Source organism: Branchiostoma floridae, chromosome 12 (assembly GCF_000003815.2).
Source record: "Branchiostoma floridae strain S238N-H82 chromosome 12, Bfl_VNyyK, whole genome shotgun sequence".
NCBI lineage: Eukaryota > Metazoa > Chordata > Leptocardii > Amphioxiformes > Branchiostomatidae > Branchiostoma > Branchiostoma floridae.
The window spans coordinates 9,666,093-9,683,088 of NC_049990.1; the positions used below are offsets into that span (position 1 = coordinate 9,666,093).

The 16,996-nt window shown below is 39.9% G+C and overlaps 2 protein-coding genes across 4 annotated transcripts; one reads left to right on the forward strand and one right to left on the reverse strand.

Annotated features, from left to right (window-relative positions):
* Positions 1-798: 798 nt before the first annotated feature.
* On the reverse strand, positions 799-3,988 carry LOC118426911 (dynactin subunit 1-like). 2 transcript variants are annotated; one of them, XM_035836520.1, is made up of 6 exons: positions 3,877-3,988; positions 3,130-3,307; positions 2,484-2,666; positions 2,042-2,110; positions 1,118-1,358; positions 799-951 (listed from the first exon to the last, which is right to left on the reverse strand). In XM_035836520.1, the coding sequence occupies exons 2-6, from the start codon at positions 3,269-3,271 to the stop codon at positions 912-914; spliced, it is 675 nt and encodes a 224-aa protein (XP_035692413.1). In that variant the 5' UTR covers positions 3,272-3,307; positions 3,877-3,988; the 3' UTR covers positions 799-911. The 2 variants fall into 2 exon arrangements, with proteins under 2 accessions (XP_035692413.1, XP_035692412.1); XM_035836519.1 differs by lacking the exon at positions 799-951 and having other exon boundaries at positions 1,005-1,358.
* Positions 3,989-4,174: 186 nt separating this feature from the next.
* On the forward strand, positions 4,175-13,200 carry LOC118426910 (transcription initiation factor TFIID subunit 6-like). Of its 2 annotated transcripts, XM_035836517.1 has the most exons (16): positions 4,175-4,432; positions 4,803-4,889; positions 5,207-5,360; positions 5,763-5,819; positions 6,225-6,397; positions 6,571-6,636; positions 6,868-6,945; positions 7,317-7,418; positions 7,876-8,000; positions 8,615-8,672; positions 8,830-8,904; positions 9,308-9,433; positions 10,026-10,232; positions 11,147-11,158; positions 11,674-11,859; positions 12,307-13,200. In XM_035836517.1, exons 1-16 carry the CDS (start codon positions 4,292-4,294, stop codon positions 12,709-12,711), a joined length of 2,052 nt encoding a protein of 683 aa, XP_035692410.1. In that variant the 5' UTR covers positions 4,175-4,291; the 3' UTR covers positions 12,712-13,200. The 2 variants fall into 2 exon arrangements, with proteins under 2 accessions (XP_035692410.1, XP_035692411.1); XM_035836518.1 differs by lacking the exon at positions 11,147-11,158.
* Positions 13,201-16,996: the final 3,796 nt, after the last annotated feature.

Sequence of the window (16,996 nt, forward strand, 5' to 3'; positions counted from 1 at the left end):
AAAATAGCGTGAAAATATATATATTTTAAACGGTATATTCCTACCTATTTCTACAAATTTTATTTTCCACATTATCTACAACCAATTTTATATACCTATCATCATCAGCTGCAAGGTCAGATGTGAGCCTTCTGAAACCTTAATTATACACTACTTCTTCATTGACAATTATAATCTAGCTATTGGTCTATCAAAGTAGCAGCATCAGTCTAAAGTTAACCATATCATCCTAGCTATTGTCTAAAAAATACGGTATACATAAAAAGTTGTTGCAGAACAGCCCCATTTGGAAGTAACAAAATACAAACATCACTGCCTTCCTGTATTTGCATATTGTGAAACATTGCTGTGATTTAAAAAAAAAAAACTTAAACAACTTAGCTACTTTTCACCAGTTATTTTGTTTACAAAAACCCTATTTATTCTCCCCACTACCCTGAGTGTATTGCACATTGCTTTGTGGACAGCTTCAGTGTCTTCAGACGTAGACAGATATACTCTTGACATTCTAGTTTATACAATGTGCTTCTGAAACTGTACAGCAGCCTGTATGTGTATTCCCTTTTTACCAAATAAATTACAGATCTGTTCTTTTCTAAACATAATGTAATGAAAGAAAAACACCTCTTATTTTGCTGTCTTTGTGAGGAAGCCACTTGTTTATGCCAGGACAGTGCAACAGAGACCTCTTTCAGTTTTCAGATGTACTGCAAGTTGTTGCTGAATTAGTGAGTTCCCTGGGCAGGCTTCGCCAATACCTCTCCCACCCACCCATTTTCTAAACAATGTATGAAAGAAAAACACCTCTTTTTTGCTGTCTTTGTGAGGAAGCCACTTGTTTATGCCAGGACAGTGCAACAGAGACTTCTTTCAGTTCTTAGAAATACTGCAAGTTGTTGCTGATTGTTGGTTCAATAATAGGTGAGTTCCCTGGGCAGACTTAGCCCATATCTCTCCCAGCCACCCCTTTTCTAAAAATAATGTATCCTGTCTTTGTGAGGAAGCCACTAGTTGTTTATGCCAGGGCAGTGCAACAGAGACCTCTTTCAGTTCTTAGAAGTGCTGCAAGTCGTTGGTTCAATAATAGGTGAGTTCCCTGGGCAGACTTAGCCCATACCTCTCCCAGCCACCCCTCCTAGCCATCCCGATCTGAGCAGAGTGCGGCATGTGGGTCTTTGGGATGGTCGGACTGGAGATGAACTGTCTCTCGTACGGGTCATACTCTTCATGCACGGGTGACGACGTGTAGCTGAAAGCAGACATGGCGGACTGTGGCCGCATGGTCGCCGCGGGAATGTGGTTCCCCACGGAGTGAGACAGGTGGTAGCTTCTTGGCGACGAGAACATGGAGTGAACACCTGGAAGAAGAACAACAGATGTCATTTTGGGGGGCCAGAAGTTAACTGAATTGTGCAAGATTTTTAACAAATACATAAATATGTTTACAATTGGGGAAACCCTATATATGTTCTGACAATGTTCCATCACCCCTACCTTCCACCCCTTTGTTCCTACAACCCTGATGATAGAGTTAGGAAATGTTAGAACAAAGGAGTGTCAGAACAATATAGGGGTTCACTAAACTATTTCCAATTAATCGCTTTTATCCATCCCTTCAAGTTATCTCCAGTGGTTGCTGTCCACAGCAAAAAAAAAATTACTGATACCATGACAGTTTCCTATAAACATTGTGCAATAATTATGTCTAGTCCTACAGACTGTCTGTATAAATTGCCCTAGAAAAATAACCCTGTTTTTAGTTTGACATAATCAATGATGATTTGTCTGCTCCAGGCTTTGTCTGTCCTGTTTTGTATTGATTTACGGTGCTGCTACTATGTCTTGCATTGTGCAGTTGTATTGACTATTGTTCCTCTCCCTTAAAAATCGATCTGTCTAGCAAAGGTGTTATACATTTTGACTTGAACATGGACATATCTATTGATGAAATGAAACTTAAATCCTAAATCAATCGTATTGATACATTTTACTCAAAATGCCATCATATTTCGCTGTCCCAGAGGCAGTAATATGTATTTACCAGGGAAAGCCTCCACTGCCTGGTCTTTATATGACCTGGTGACGCTGGCTGGACGTCTCGTTCTTGGCCCTGTGAGGTCAACGACAAAAAAACATTTGTAAATTTAAGTATGGAAAGATTCATGTGCATATAATCACACTGTGTAAATCTTAATGTTTACAAAAAAACATACATGTGTATCGGAAGAACTGTATGTTAACAGTACTTGTTTTACTGGGATTCATACAGATTGAGCACAAGTTTTATTTAAAAAAACAACAACAACAGATTAATCTTTCAATTCCATGATTATAAGTCAATTTTGTTTGCAAGTAGTGAAAACTATATGACATTGTGCGAGATGAAATGAATGAATGAAAGACAACTGAATGATTGAACAAATGAACAAATATATAAACTGATGTGAAGTGAAAGTTCACGAATAAAATCTTAACCGACTCACTTTCTCTTTCGCCGAACAGTAGCGGGTCGTATTCCGACACGGGACTGACGGTTCTGTACGGGTCGTGCGTCCACCTTCCCATGGTGCTCTCAAACCTGAGTCTGGAGGCGTGGAGAAACACGCCGTGTCCGTCCTTACACGAGAAGTAGTGACGTCCCAGGAACGTGCCGTTGTGTTTCCCAACTGTGAAAATCAGAACAGATGAATTAAATAAAATGTAATTCCTGCTTTTTTCAACTTACTCACGTTCATGGTTTTCATGGTGACCACTGTAACATTTAATAATAGATAATTTGTCTTGGTGACGATAACAAATAATCTGTTCACCACGAACATTTAGTTTCGAAAACAAGTTAAATTTTCTCAGACCATGAAAGTCTGGTACCCAAAGAAAAGTGAATTACAGCTGTATTACTTTGAGAACATGGGAGAGAAGTGTTCTGCTGTAATTTTACTTTATTGCTCATTCATCTTTCGAAGAATTCAGGAAACAAAGAAGAAAGGACCTTGATAATGCGTATTTTAGTCGTATTCCCTTCTGTAACTAAAACAGGCCATCAAACCTTACATGACATTTTGTAAACAGCAATATTGTGACTTGCGTTGTCTGTCAAATCAGTGCTTTAGAATTCCATTGATTGCCTACCTTGAAAATCGAACTCCACGCCCACCCAGTTGCCCCTCATCCCGTTCAGATGCCCGGTGTAGCGTACGGTTCCGTGCTCGATCGTCCCGTGATACAGCACCTCCACACGCTGACCAACGTGAACGTTGATGAATAAAACCATCGCAGTTTATTCCACAGGACTTGTTTTTAGTTTGATCTGGAAAAAAAGTAAAAAGGAATATTAAGATTCTAGTGATGTAAGAAAATCAATTTACAGCTCAAGTCTTGACAGTGTCATTCTGATTAATTTTCAATGGTCACATGATATCATGGCTAGCAGGTGGTCTGATTGTGTCAGAATCTGTAATCTACACAAACAACAATTAACCAGATGCCCCATAATTACTATAATTGCTGCAATTATGGCAATAATCAGTGCGGAACAGTTACACAACAAGATGTGTGCGTGTGTCTGTCTACTGATGAAACAAACAACTGAAATACTTCTAGAACTGATTCTATCAGTGTTAACCACTTGATAGATGAACTCTAACAACATTCAAAACACCACAACAAGTGCACGAGAATAGGTAAACAAACACAGACAGCTCAATCAAATGTACCCAAAACATATCAAATGGCCAGTGTCATTTCTTCCAGCATGTCCAAGCTTCTGCCATGCCACCTACTTGGTGTACTCTTATTTCATAACTGTAATAAGATTTCCTCTTATAATTTTACGTTCAAAAGCAATAAATCACATAGAATCAAACTGCACCCACCCACCTTTCTCTTAGGACTGTCCCGTGTCCTCTTCTACCGCCTGGTCTCACCTAGCGTGATTAGTTGCTAAGCAACGCTCTACGTTCTCGCAGCTTCTCGCCAATTATCTCATCTCGCGAGATTAGGGGTACACTCCTGATGAATGCCGGGATTGCAATGGTGGTCCTCTAGTGGCCGGGGAAAAAAATCGTAACAGGTTTTGAAGCAAAAACTCCAATATTCGCGCAATTTCTGATGTATGTTTGCCAAATCCAGATGTTGATTGGATTCTACTAGAGCTGGGGAAAGTAACTCGGAAATTGCAAGTCGCTGTAAACCTCGCGCCAACTCTGCCCCCCTCCCCACGTTTCTGTTTTGGCTCTAGCTGACTTCTTGCACTTGGACTTCTACTGGATGTTGAACGTTTGTAAGAGCCAGGATGTCTGACAGGGTGATGCCCGACGTGACTGCAGAGTCCATCAAGGTGATCGCGGAGTCGGTGGGGATTGGCCAGCTCCCTGACGAGGCGGCCTCGGCGCTGGCAGAAGACGCGACCTACCGGTTAAAACAGATAACACAGGTGGGGCAAAAATTATGAACTTGTGAAACAGCTGGTCTTAACGTTAGGTCATAGACTGTGCTTTGTAAGATGCTTCTCTAATATGAGCATTTCATTCATTAATTGCCTATTCTTTGTATAAAATGAAAGATTCTTGGTTTGTTTCAAAATACACCTGATAAGATGCGAACAGTCTGATCAAGTTGCCGAAGAAGGATAGACCTCCAGGTAATAAGATACTAGTACGCCGAAAAACACCGGATGATTGTCTGAAACATCTGACTGTTTCCAAAATCATATCCAGTTGCTTTAGTAACTGCTTTTTGGCAAGAATCTGGTTAAGTTATAGGTTAACCTACTTTTGTTATCATAATTTTCTAATATTTCACAGGAGGCAGTTAAGTTTATGCATCATGGGAAGAGGAGAAAACTCTCAACAGCTGACTTTGACAACGCTCTCAAGCTGAAAAATGTGGAGGTATGTAAGACTTAATTATTAAGACACGCTTCCACAACTTGCAGTTCAGGTGACACCAGTTTTCCCACAAGTCCCAGTCGGACACCACAAAAGCAAAACAAAGTTCATTATCCCAAAGACATCACACAAACTCCTGTTATCATGACATGTTTATACTTAATGATTCTTTCAATATAATATTAGTACTGTTGATTAGCCCTTGTAATGATTATGAAGTTGTATTGTAATGGCTTGTTAAATGAATAGAAATCTGATTACATAGGAAAGTATAGAAGTGATTTTATGAAGGCTAATTCTGTCTGTCATTTCCTACCAAGCCCCTGTATGGGTTCCATGCGGAAGAGCACATCCCGTTCCGGTTTGCGAGTGGCGGTGGGCGGGAGCTGCACTTCTATGAGGAAAAAGAGGTGGAGCTTGGTGACATCATCAACGCTCCTCTTCCCAGGATTCCCCTGGATGTCAACTTAAAAGGTGTGATTTTTTTCTCTCTATTTAACTTGTGGTTTAGTCTTCAGTGATCTATGATTAGTGATTTTTTTTAGAACAGGCCCAGTGCAGAACAATGCGGCAAGAACAGTCCGAACTGTCTGTAGCCGCCACGCATCAACTTATGATGCAAGCAAACAATTGATTCTTTATTGCTAACGGCAGTTTTAAAACGTTAACAAGTACACTTCTAAAAAGTTGTTAGTCAATGGTAAGCCTACATGTAAGAAGTCCATGCATCTGGTCTATAATGTGGAGCCTGCCTTTACAAGTTATGCAACAACAAAAAACAGTCACCCTGACACTGGAGAAATCTTGTTGGAGAGAGTTTTCATATCCTAGCTGTGAATTGATCCTGATCCTGAAACCTTTTCCCGTCCCTTTCAGCCCACTGGTTGGCCATTGAAGGAGTTCAGCCGTCCATTCCTGAGAACCCACCTCCAGGTGAGTATGTCTTTGTAGCTAATACAGTAATCATTCATTCAGTCATTCCTTTCCTTTCCATCCTTCACATGTATTCCTCGTTTGCACTCTCACTTACTCATTTGCTCACTCAATCATTCAAGTGGTAGATTGGTTGCTTATATCATCAGCAATTAATAACAACCTCGTAGAGTTGGGTTTGTTACTTGTATATCCAAGGAGGTTTTTAACCTCCTTGGTATATCCAAAAATAATTTCATCAGGTTGGTAGATCATGGGACATGACAGTTTTCTTTTACTCAACCAGTTTTTCAGCAGGTGAGAAAAACTGGTTGTGTAAAAGAAAACTCTTGTGTCCCTGGGTTTGAATAGTTAAGCATGTTATGAAACAAATGAATAAGAAAATTTTTCATATACTTTGACTAGTCCCCAAGGAGGACCAGCATGCAGCTGATAGGCCACCTGGGGTCACAGCAAAGCCCTCTGGGAAGGATGGGACCAAACCAGCTGGGAAGCCTGGCAAAGCTGAGGTCAAAGGTCTTCCATCAGAGGTCGCAGGGGTCAAGTTGAAGCCAGTGCTGACCCATGAACTATCAGTTGTAAGTTTACCATGTGCAAATTCAATCGTTAAGTAAGACAAGTGGAAAACAACACACTGGTGCATCCTATTCAGATTGCAATTTATTATGAATCATCTAAAAGTATCTTACATACATGACTTTTACATACTGATATCATCCACTTAGTATTTTTTTGTTCTCTCTTGTTCCAGGAGCAGCAGCTATACTACAGGGAAATCACTGAGGCCTGTGTTGGGTCCTGTGAGTCTAGAAGAGCGGTAAGTACAAAAAGATTTCATTCCTCATTTTTAAGCAGTGGCACTGATTTGTAGAACATTTGTTGTAATGTAGTACATACTGTTTCAATGTAGCCTTTGTTTACACAATCTATTGCTGGCTGGGGTTAATGACCCCCTCTGTAAAGCTGCCGCGAGCGCGATTTTAGGCTAGTTTTAATGTAAGCCTAGGAAACAATGGCTGCATTGTGCATTTTTACTGTTTGTTTCTAGGAGGCGCTTCAGAGCTTGGCCACTGATCCTGGTCTTCATCAGATGATTCCCAGGTTCAGCACATTTGTCTGTGAAGGGGTGAGTACCAAGTATTTGGCTTATCAATAAAGCTCATAGTGTGTTTCTTAGTTGTTGTGTAGTTCAAGATCATGACTAGAATATGGAAAATATGCAGACAGACAAACAGGCAAACTAAAAAATGGTACCGACCCACAAAAAGCTTTGTCAGTCGTCCTCACAAGGTTTCAACAATTCTGGCAACATCCTATCCTGTCACTCTGGTAACTCTGACCTTCGCTTCTTGTACTCTACAGTGAATGTGATCAGCATATGGAAAATGCATATTGTGAAAATATAGTCAAACAAGCAGACACACTGAAAACCATACCTCCCATTTCACATTTTTCATTTTATTTGTTTTGTGTCTGCTCATGCCTGTCCCCTGCCAGGTGCGTGTGAATGTTGTGCAGAGTAACCTCGCCCTGCTGATTTACCTGATGAGGATGGTCAAGGCACTGATGGACAACACAACCCTACATCTGGAGAAATATGTAAGTACTCAAAGTAGGAGAGCTGCAGTTTTGAGTAATTTCACAATGGGTTTCAAATAACTTTCATTAGTAAATAAGATGGCAGGTGCTGGTAGATGCTGTAGGTTTTGCAACAATGAGCTAAATTCTTCAAGATAAGGTTGAGCTTCAGGTCTAGGAACAAACTGCATGGTGCTTACTCTTATCGTAGATGTGAAGTGATTGATAGTCTATTATAAAAGACAGTTCAACCAATGATGGCATAAGAATTAGCAGTTTGACCATTGAGAGATTGACTACATGTCCTTCAAATGAATCAGATATTTGCATTTTTATGTTGTTTGTATTTGTATGTTTTGATAGAGGTGGGCTTGGCTTAGACTATTTAGCATAGTTATTTTGGGAGCTACAAAGAGGGAAACATATTGCATTTGCCAGCAATTGTCTGCTTTGTGATACATACTTGATATGTTTGCAGCTGCATGAGGTGATCCCAGCTGTAGCCACCTGCATCCTGAGTAAACAGCTGTGTCAGCGGCCTGACGTCGACAACCACTGGGCTCTGCGGGACTTCGCAGCCAGGCTCATGGGCAACATGTGCAGGTCAGAACAGTTTAGATGTTTGTTTGGAACCTTTGTTTAATTCATGAAGGCTCAAATTGGCTGGCAGGCTGCTTTTCATTGAGGTCAGGAGGGAAGAGGCAAAGGTCAGACAAAGTACATGTATATAACAGAGATACAGTCCAAATGAGTTTTATATTAAAGTCTATAAGATCTCAGTGGAGGTCAGACAGTGTTTGGAACAGCCATTCTAGCCATATATGGTTATGTAGCTGTTATGTTTTACTCCCTCTTGAAAACAGCATTTTTATGTGTCATCAGCATTTGTTGGCTTATTTATGTCAGTATTTTGAACCATAGATGACTATGGCCTCACAATCTTTTGTAAACCATGGTTGGGGGGAGGTTATGAGCAAAGGTATGTGTGTGGTTGGGATTATATTGCTGGTGTGTTACGCCGAACGGCGGTTATACCGGCTATATAGATACAGATTTGAAGATGTCTGATCAAGCTGACTATGAATTTTGAAAGGACAAAGTTTGGAAAGTTCTGAATATGTGACAGAAGATGGTAAATGGTACTGGTTAATGATACACTTGCTTGACTTAGTTTTGATATTCTAATGATAAAACTTCCGCATTTTCCACCCCTACAGAAATTTCAGCTCCAACATCAACAACATCCAGTCTCGTATGACAAAGACTTACACAAAGGTATGCAAAAAATCAGATCCTCAAATCATAAGGGAAAGTTACTGCTGATATTGTGGTATTATCATCTTTATTTATACCATGTAAGGCAATGATGAACAAGAAATCTTTCGTATTCTTTGATTTGAAATGTGAGTTGTTGTATGTGCTCCATTTTCAGATTTTACATGATGAGCAGAGTCATCTGGCAACAAGATATGGGGCCTTGGCAGGACTTGCAGAGATGGGGCATGATGTAAGTTTGACTTTCTTTTCCATTTTTATTGTAGTGTCTTTAAAACAAATGTGGATTTGCATAAACAGATTTTGTAAACAAAGTGCTTAAAATGTGGTCAGTTTATGCAACAATTGTATTAAGTGCAACATTTTTGGAAACCCCATGTGCTCAATTATACAGTAAAACCTGTACTAGTGACCACCTCTACATAAGGACCAGCTGGCCAACTCAATGTGTCCACTTTTTGGTGATCCCTTTGATAATTTACCCCATTGATATAATCATTAAGAACCTTGTCATAGTGACTACCTGTCCACATAGAACAGATTTTATCTGTTTCCTGAGTGGTCTTCTTGGGCAATTTTGACTGTACATTTGTACTTGCGTGACAGTATTTTCCACTTTTTTTTCACTTACACAGGTGGTAAAGTCACTCCTGATTCCTAAGCTGAAGGAAGAAGGAGAGAAAGTGAAGACGTTGATGGAGGGACCAGTGCACAACTCTGTGGATAAGACTGCAGCAGAACACATACGGGCACTGCTGTTGGTGGGTAGTGTAAATGCAGGAACTTTCGTGGTGGTTTAATGTTTGCGGTTTTCACTGCGAACTTAAAACAACTATGAACAGTTTTGCATGGCAGTAAGAGACTACAGTGCATGGTGCTACCGTCAATTTAAAACCACCGCCAAGTCCCTTTTCCTGCTACCGCAAAATTAAATCCCCGCAAACTTAAATGCATTTACAGTAGTGCTTGTGTGGTGCAGTGTTTAGAATTAGAGACCCTTCTTCTAAACTCGGAAATTGATAGCTACAGTCCCATGCATAGCATTGATTTTGGATTGTTTACCCTTTTGATAGAGATATTCTATACTACTTCTTACAGCTATTTGCAAAGATCCTTGAATACTGGTAACATGTTGCATGTACTTCAAATGTGAAAAGTCGCTATGAAAGTTTGTGCATAACTTGAACAATATCTTGTAACTGCCATTACATTGTGAAAAATAAGCATATATGATGCCAAATGTCTTATTGTATGATAAGCAGGAGTTTTGTTTCATTAGACAGTAGTATTTCCTCAACCACATTTGTGCAAAGGTGTTGCAAAAAAAGTCACAAGAAAATGTTTCTGTTTCAGAAACACTGTGCTCCAGTCTTAGCCAAGATCCGACCCGGCCCCGACAACCAGGAACAGTACAAGACAGACTTCGGCTACCTGGGTCCTCTCCTGTGTGCTCACGTGGTCAAGGCTCGTCAACAACAACAACAACAACAGCTCCAAGCTACCACCACCACTGCTGCAGCTGCCAGTGTTGTACAGAGACCAACCTTACAGATTCCACAGGTAAGGGTCCTAGGTTTATAGTTCATCCGTGTTGGTAAAATTCATTATTAAGAAGGACCCTTAAACTGCAATTTCCAATTATGATTATATCCAAAGTTTTGACTGTTTAGTTATTTGTGTGGGAAATTGCAGTTTAAAGATCCTTGTGTATGAGTAAGAGCGGAGTCATGTTTCTCATATCATTGTCATATGATTGCAAACTCAAGGAATGATGGGATAGCCATGTGTACATTGTACCAAATTCAGCTGTCTTGTTACTGAAAGGGCAATCTTACAGTCAGTTACAGCCCGCTTGAAAATGTTACGACATCAAGATCGTACAATGACCTGTGACCTACAAGGATCCTGCTCTTACTTGCTTTCAGTAAATTTTTGTCAGTCTTTTTCCCTGCCACTGACTTTATGTTTGATGGCATGTTCAAGTAACATACAATCTTTACAATGAAAAAACCTCTAAGTTATGCCTCTGGCTGTATTGATGCATGACGTTTGGCAGAAGCATCAACTGTTACAGAGCAATTTTGAATCTTTTAAATTTCTGCAAACAGCATACAAAGGCATACTTCTAACATTTTTATTAAGATAGCAAGAAAATAGTAGAAGTCTACAAGTAGTTTAATTCCCAGTGAGAACATCTAAAATGGCAAGATTTCACAAACTTAAAATCCAAAACATCTGTCATTCAATATTTTTGGCAAGATTTCACAAACTTATATAGGTAAGTTCTGTGAGAAGATATTGGTGAAAAGAAAATTTAGATGTTAAGTTCTTATAAGAATTGAACATTAACATTTATTAAGTATTTGGTGCCCTGCAATGATCCCAGTACCTTTTACTTTTATGTAACCACTTTATGGTTTATTGGCCACTTTTTCCTTACTTTAATTGTGTCCCAATTTTTGTTCAACTTACAGAAATCAGAATGGGTAAGTTGTTCACTTTTTTTGCCCAAACCAACAGTTGCTTGAAGGCTGGCAATACTTCATGAATCCAAAACACCCAGATGATTTGCTTCCAGCCATGATCAGCACTAACAGTGTGTCACAAGAACAATGTCACCCAATCAAACATTGCTTAGTTTGCAACAGCACAAATCTTAGGCTTTTCCTTCCTCTGCCAAACATGTTTCTTAACCTGTATCCTTTTAGCAGATCATTTTACAGAATTCATCCTCTTCTTTTGTGGTATCAATAGAAATGGCTACGTATGTGCAGTTTTCATGTACTGTAAACTGCTAAACTTTTGCAATGGTTTTATTCTTGCAATTTTTACAGTGACCTCTTGTCTGCATTGTAGGACTACTATAAATTGCTTCAGACTCGAATTTAAAACACGGTTAAAAATGCCTACTGCAAAATAAAACCAATACAAAAGTAAGTTATTTTAGTGTAGTGCACTACATTGTAAGATTCTATCTTCATGTTGCTTCTGTTTTTTCCAGGGACGAGCATCTGCAGTCCTGAGCGCGATGGCGGCACCCCGAACTCCGACCCCCCAGGCCACCACCCCCTCCCTCCTCACCATCTCCCGGCCCTCCACCCCTGCTAACCCCCCCTCTACCCCCACCACCCCCACCCCAGGTACCCCCAACCCTCAGACAAAATACATCATTGTTTCCACGACAAAGGTAACCGTTACCCCTTACATCTTGCGCTGGCTGCATGCACAGAAACAGAGCTGCTATACTGCATGGCTTATATAACTGTAGATTGGGAGTTGCATGCTTTATCTTCATGAAAATGCATGTGTCGCTGTTGCTAAATTTATTTCACTTGTTTGCAAATAGTGATCATGGAATAAAGCCAAAAGTATTTTATAATTCTACAAAAAAGTACATGTGTAGTGTATATATACAGTAATATTACTCCTGAGTGCTGTGTGTATGTCATAGTTTTACTAAAGCTCACCAACTAAAATGGGTATCCTCACTAGACACATAATTTGATATTTTGTAATCAGCCCGCAAATCTGGTATGTTAGTCCTAAGTGTGGTTATACTGATTAATAGAGCTACATGTATTTACAGATACAGAACAGTTGAACCATGAATGAGTTCCTTTTGTCCTTCCTGCAGGCGTCTACTTCTACTACCCTCCCTTCTACAAGTACCATCTCTAGTAGCGGTTTGGCCTCGAGCAGTTCGTCGGCTGCTTCTACGATCGTCAAATTCGTGTCTGCGGCACAAGGAAGTGCGAGTGGGGGAAGCGAACCACGAGTCCTCGCCCAGTTACCCTCGGGACAAAAATATGTTGTAGTTTCAGTTCCTTCGTCAGGTCAGACCACCACTACATCGCAGGGGAAGACACAAGCAGTGGTGGTGGTGAAATCTGAGGGTCAGGGGTCACAAGGTCAAGGGTCGATTGTTGGGGTGACCTCAGCAGCAGGGACTCTTGCGCAGTTAGCGACCAGTTCCAGCCAGGACGGCACAAAGGTGTCTTCTGTATCACAAAGTGGAGCGACTTCCAAACCTAACTCATGATTCTTCTTATCAGCCTATAAGTAATATTGTAAAAGTACTGGGCACTCAGAAGCTAATTATTAAAATAACTAACGGCAAATAGTAGATATCAAGAGAGCACTGCTGCAGATGGAAGACCAGAATATAAAATAGTTTACTTTATGTACTAGTACTCTTAGGGCATACAGGTACATATATCTGTAAACTCCTGATATGCAGATATCTGTAAACTTCTGGTATGAGATATACATAAGGTTGACTTAAAGAAATGATATGATGCTTTTCCTCTATGGAATTCTGAGCAATAATTTGATTGCATTTAGAGATACATGAATTGTTGTGTCCTTGCAAATGCTTTGCTTTTTTCATAGAAAGAACACTTATTAGTGTGAAGACATAAAATACTCTTGCTGTAAAAAGTCTGTAAAAGTAAAGTGTACTAACCAGGTTTTCTGTATTTCATACTTTTGTTCTTGTTACAGTTGAATATATACAGTACAAAGATAATCCGAAAGTACATCACACTATACCATAAAAAGAATACAACTTTTTGTGTATTGATACTGTGAAGAATATATATGTATATAAATACTTAAGTAGCAGTTTGAACTTTTTTTAATCATCTAAGGAATGCACAGAATTCCAACAGCACTTTTCATTTGATAGTAAGATATTAAGAACATAGTTTACTCAAGTGTACATCTGAAATTTCGAATGTAGTAATTTGCCATTTTCCCCCATAGAATGTTTTAACTTTTACAGCCAAAGTGTCCCTACGGACTGTGCTGAATATACAAGCTGTTTTTTGGAAGTGGAAAGAGAAGAGACTTTTCGTCTCCTATTTTTCCTGTTCCTTTTCTGTAGTACTGGGGGCTTTAAGTGATCAATGTTGTCCTTCAAAACCGTCCTGAAAACAGTAGTTCTTAAAAAGGTTCTACTTCTATAACAAATGTCATCAAATGTCCCAGAAAGCTTTTCAATAGGGGTTCCTTTGGATATATCAATTACCTTGCAGTTTTGAAAGTCGCCGAATTTGTCCAGTTCAATGATAAGCTTTTCTGAGAAACGGACTCGCTTCAGAGATTTGGACTGGGAGTCTGCTGTACACTTCAAAGAGGATCTCATTGGAACTATGCCTTCCTCACTTCCTTCGTCAGTTTCTTTGATACAAAGGTCCTTATCCCTGTCTACAAGTGTCTTGTTTTCTTGACTGCTTGGTAGCACAAAGTTGGCATTGCTGTCTACCTGTCCAGAACATCCTGCCAAGGTGCTGTCATATTTACTGTCTGTTGCCTGAGATGATGATGGCGGTGATGTCAGCAAGGAAGGATCATTTCCATTTCGGGTTAGGATGTTAAGAAAGTGTTGCTTAGACTGCAGTAACTTTTCTTCCGTCTTTTTGAGATGCTTCTCAAGGTCTGGGATTAAGGAATCTAAATCTGTAGGTTCTGTGGTGTTCACAGTGAATTGGAAGTCTTCATCAGCTGCTTGATGACGTTCTTGATTTGTGTCCTTGTTGCGATCCTCGGCGACGTCATAGCGAACCAGTCCGCCAGGCTGAACTGTGACCCGAGGGAACAGTTCCTCGACATTGTCCGAAAAGTAGTCCTCTTCTGATAATACTGTCTGTGTTTTTATGGTGCAAATATCAGACTCTAGTCTAGTAGTTTGCTGAATTTGTGTTGAAATTTTTGGCTTTTCGACATCTTTTCTACGTGTATCTGTACTCGGTGTATTGTCACTGAGACTTTGCTACGTGTATCTGTACTCGGTGTATTGTCACTGAGAATGAGTTCTGTTCTCTGATCACTGGTTTGATCCAAGGTCAGGTACGAGATTTCTTCAGTGTCTTCTTCGCACAGGATAAAGAACGCTTCTTCCTCGTCGTACAATGTTATCTCTGTGTACGTATATATCCTTGCAACAAATCTCTCTGTCGTAGCTGGTGTTGTAGACTCATCCCAACGCGTTTCTGTCTGATGGGCATTTACAGAAGCCTTTGTTTGGTCTTGGCTTGCAGCTTTGGTTTCATCTACAACATAGGAACAACTCCGGCTCTCAGTACATGTTGATTCTTTATCTCTGCATGGTTCCGTGGTATCATCAGAAAGTAAGTCATACACCTCTTCCGAAGCTGAGAGAAACTCCAGTTGCAAAGGACCGATCATTTTGTTGGGATCACTTCTCGTCTCCTCCATTGAGCACGTATTTCACGATGTCACTACTTCTGTTATTAAGTTTCGCCCGCACATCCAATAAGGTTATATCTGAGTGAATATAAAATCAACAGTGAAGACTTTGACACTCGATCAAGCATCATAAAAAGAACTTTTACGAAAACACAAAAACGTGTGACGTGGTATGGTCACATACATGTGACAATAATTTCAACGAGTACAGATTTTGATATTCACTGTCATGTGATCGAATCTAAAAGAGTCGAAAATTATAGTTTTTACCAAAGAATATATACAAATTATGCTCCTGGCAAATTTCTTTTACGTTTTGTGTGTTTTGTTGCCTTTCTTATCATGTTTTTTTTTTGTTTCCGAAAGCTTCCCGGCCGGGCTCGAGTTGGGAATTGGCTTAAAAGAGCATTGTTTCACCTCAATTGAGAATGACAAAAGAGCACACGTTGACCTACAGGAGCCTTCCCAGTACACGACATGGCCCCAGTTGATTTAGTCTTCAGATATGTATCGTATCTTACCTAATCTTTAATTGAATGCTTCAATACAAGGTTATGTCTACCACACTGAAGCCGGTAAAACCCATTATGTGGTGTAGGGAATGGAACTTAACCCTCAAACACCCGAGTGGGGTCCGTTTGGACCCCAGGCGTACATTTGGAAGTGCCATTTGAACATTTTTGATCTGAAGAAAAAATCCTTCCGTGACTTTGTTAGTCAATATGTCTTATACCTTCTCCTAAGTTTTCGCAAAGATTGGTACAATTATGTGGAAATTATGAAGAAAGTTTGTGTTCAGTCCCTCTGGGGTCCAAACGGACCCCAGCAAAAATGTACAGTTTTTAAAACAAACTTTGGAGGCTAACTCCTTAACCACTTATAGTATGACTACTAAACTTTCAGACGATAATAAGAATGTAATCCTTAATCATCACAAAAATTTCTGTGTCATCAACATGTAATGTGACGACATTATGACGTCATTTACCTAATCAGGGCGGCCATCTTGGATTTTGACCAATGACGTCATGAAATTAGCATAGATTAAAAATTTTAAGTCATGAAACTTACATTGAATTTCATAGAATTTAATTGTTGTCAGAAAACAGGTGTAGTTTACCAAGAAAACCTTGTTTAAATTGAAATTGTCAAATTTTGGCAAAAATATGCCTATTAGAATATGGTTGCCATGGCAACCCCCAAAAATGATAAACTTACTTTATTGACAAAAAACGTTTGCAAACAATATTTTTTGGTAAATTACCAAGTTTCGTAGCTTTAGCTCTAGCCGTTCATGAGTTATGCGACATAAATGTTGCTGAGGGCCTCAAAATTCCCCTATCTGGTCAGAATAGGTTTAGTCCAAAACGTGGTCCTTCTGAACTTTTGCATAAATTATGATAATGAGTTGGAATTAGCAACACATTAACATCTCAAAATCTTCCTCTTACATTGACGAAGCAATGTTTATACAATGATCGCCGATAAGAAATGGTACTGAGATTTTATGAACAAAACATTTTGGGGTCCGTTTGGACCCCACTCGGTCATTTTAGTCGCAAAAAAAGGTCGGGTGCTTGAGGGTTAACGTGCACGTGTGACCCTGGCTGTACCCTAACCTTGACTCCTGGGATAGCTGCATTCTTTCCTCGCTTATTTACACTTCGATGTAAAATGCTTAGAACAATGTTTTTTTTAAATCTCACTCAGTGTTTGACCAAAACATATACTAGTACATATATTAGTTAAAGGTGCATGCACTCAACAGAAGTGGCGGTCATATCAAGATTAGGGTATGTTTACAAACTAGAAGACAAAAAACGGAACCTCACCTCGTTGAATGTGCACATGATATGCTACGGCAAACATGCTTTTGCAGGTCCAAAGTAAGTCGCCATGGCCATCTTCGGTTCGTCAGTTTTCTCGCAAAACGTAACGTTTTTTGATGAACATGGATTGCGTCCAGAGACTCTGTGTTTTCCACCAGGCTTTCTCACTCTGGACATTTAAATGTGTCCTCGAAAAACAGACGCGGCCGGTAGGAAGGAACTTGTCCGACCACTTTTTCCGCGACCTGCTACGACCTTACCCTGAAGGCAAACTTTTCGCAAAACATG

What these genes read in the sequence shown, in the direction of transcription:
- LOC118426911 (XM_035836520.1), bottom strand. Translation starts at nt 3,271, where the DNA reads ATGGTTTTATTCATCAACGTTCACGTTGGTCAGCGTGTGGAGGTGCTG. An exon ending in CGTGGAGTTCGATTTTCAAG is followed by an intron (nt 2,667 to 3,129) that starts GTAGGCAATCAA and finishes TGATTTTCACAG; the next exon opens with TTGGGAAACACAACGGCACG. An exon ending in ACTGTTCGGCGAAAGAGAAA is followed by an intron (nt 2,111 to 2,483) that starts GTGAGTCGGTTA and finishes TTGACCTCACAG; the next exon opens with GGCCAAGAACGAGACGTCCA.
- LOC118426910 (XM_035836517.1), top strand. Translation starts at nt 4,292, where the DNA reads ATGTCTGACAGGGTGATGCCCGACGTGACTGCAGAGTCCATCAAGGTG. An exon ending in TTGCAGAGATGGGGCATGAT is followed by an intron (nt 8,905 to 9,307) that starts GTAAGTTTGACT and finishes TCACTTACACAG; the next exon opens with GTGGTAAAGTCACTCCTGAT. An exon ending in TCATTGTTTCCACGACAAAG is followed by an intron (nt 11,860 to 12,306) that starts GTAACCGTTACC and finishes TCCTTCCTGCAG; the next exon opens with GCGTCTACTTCTACTACCCT.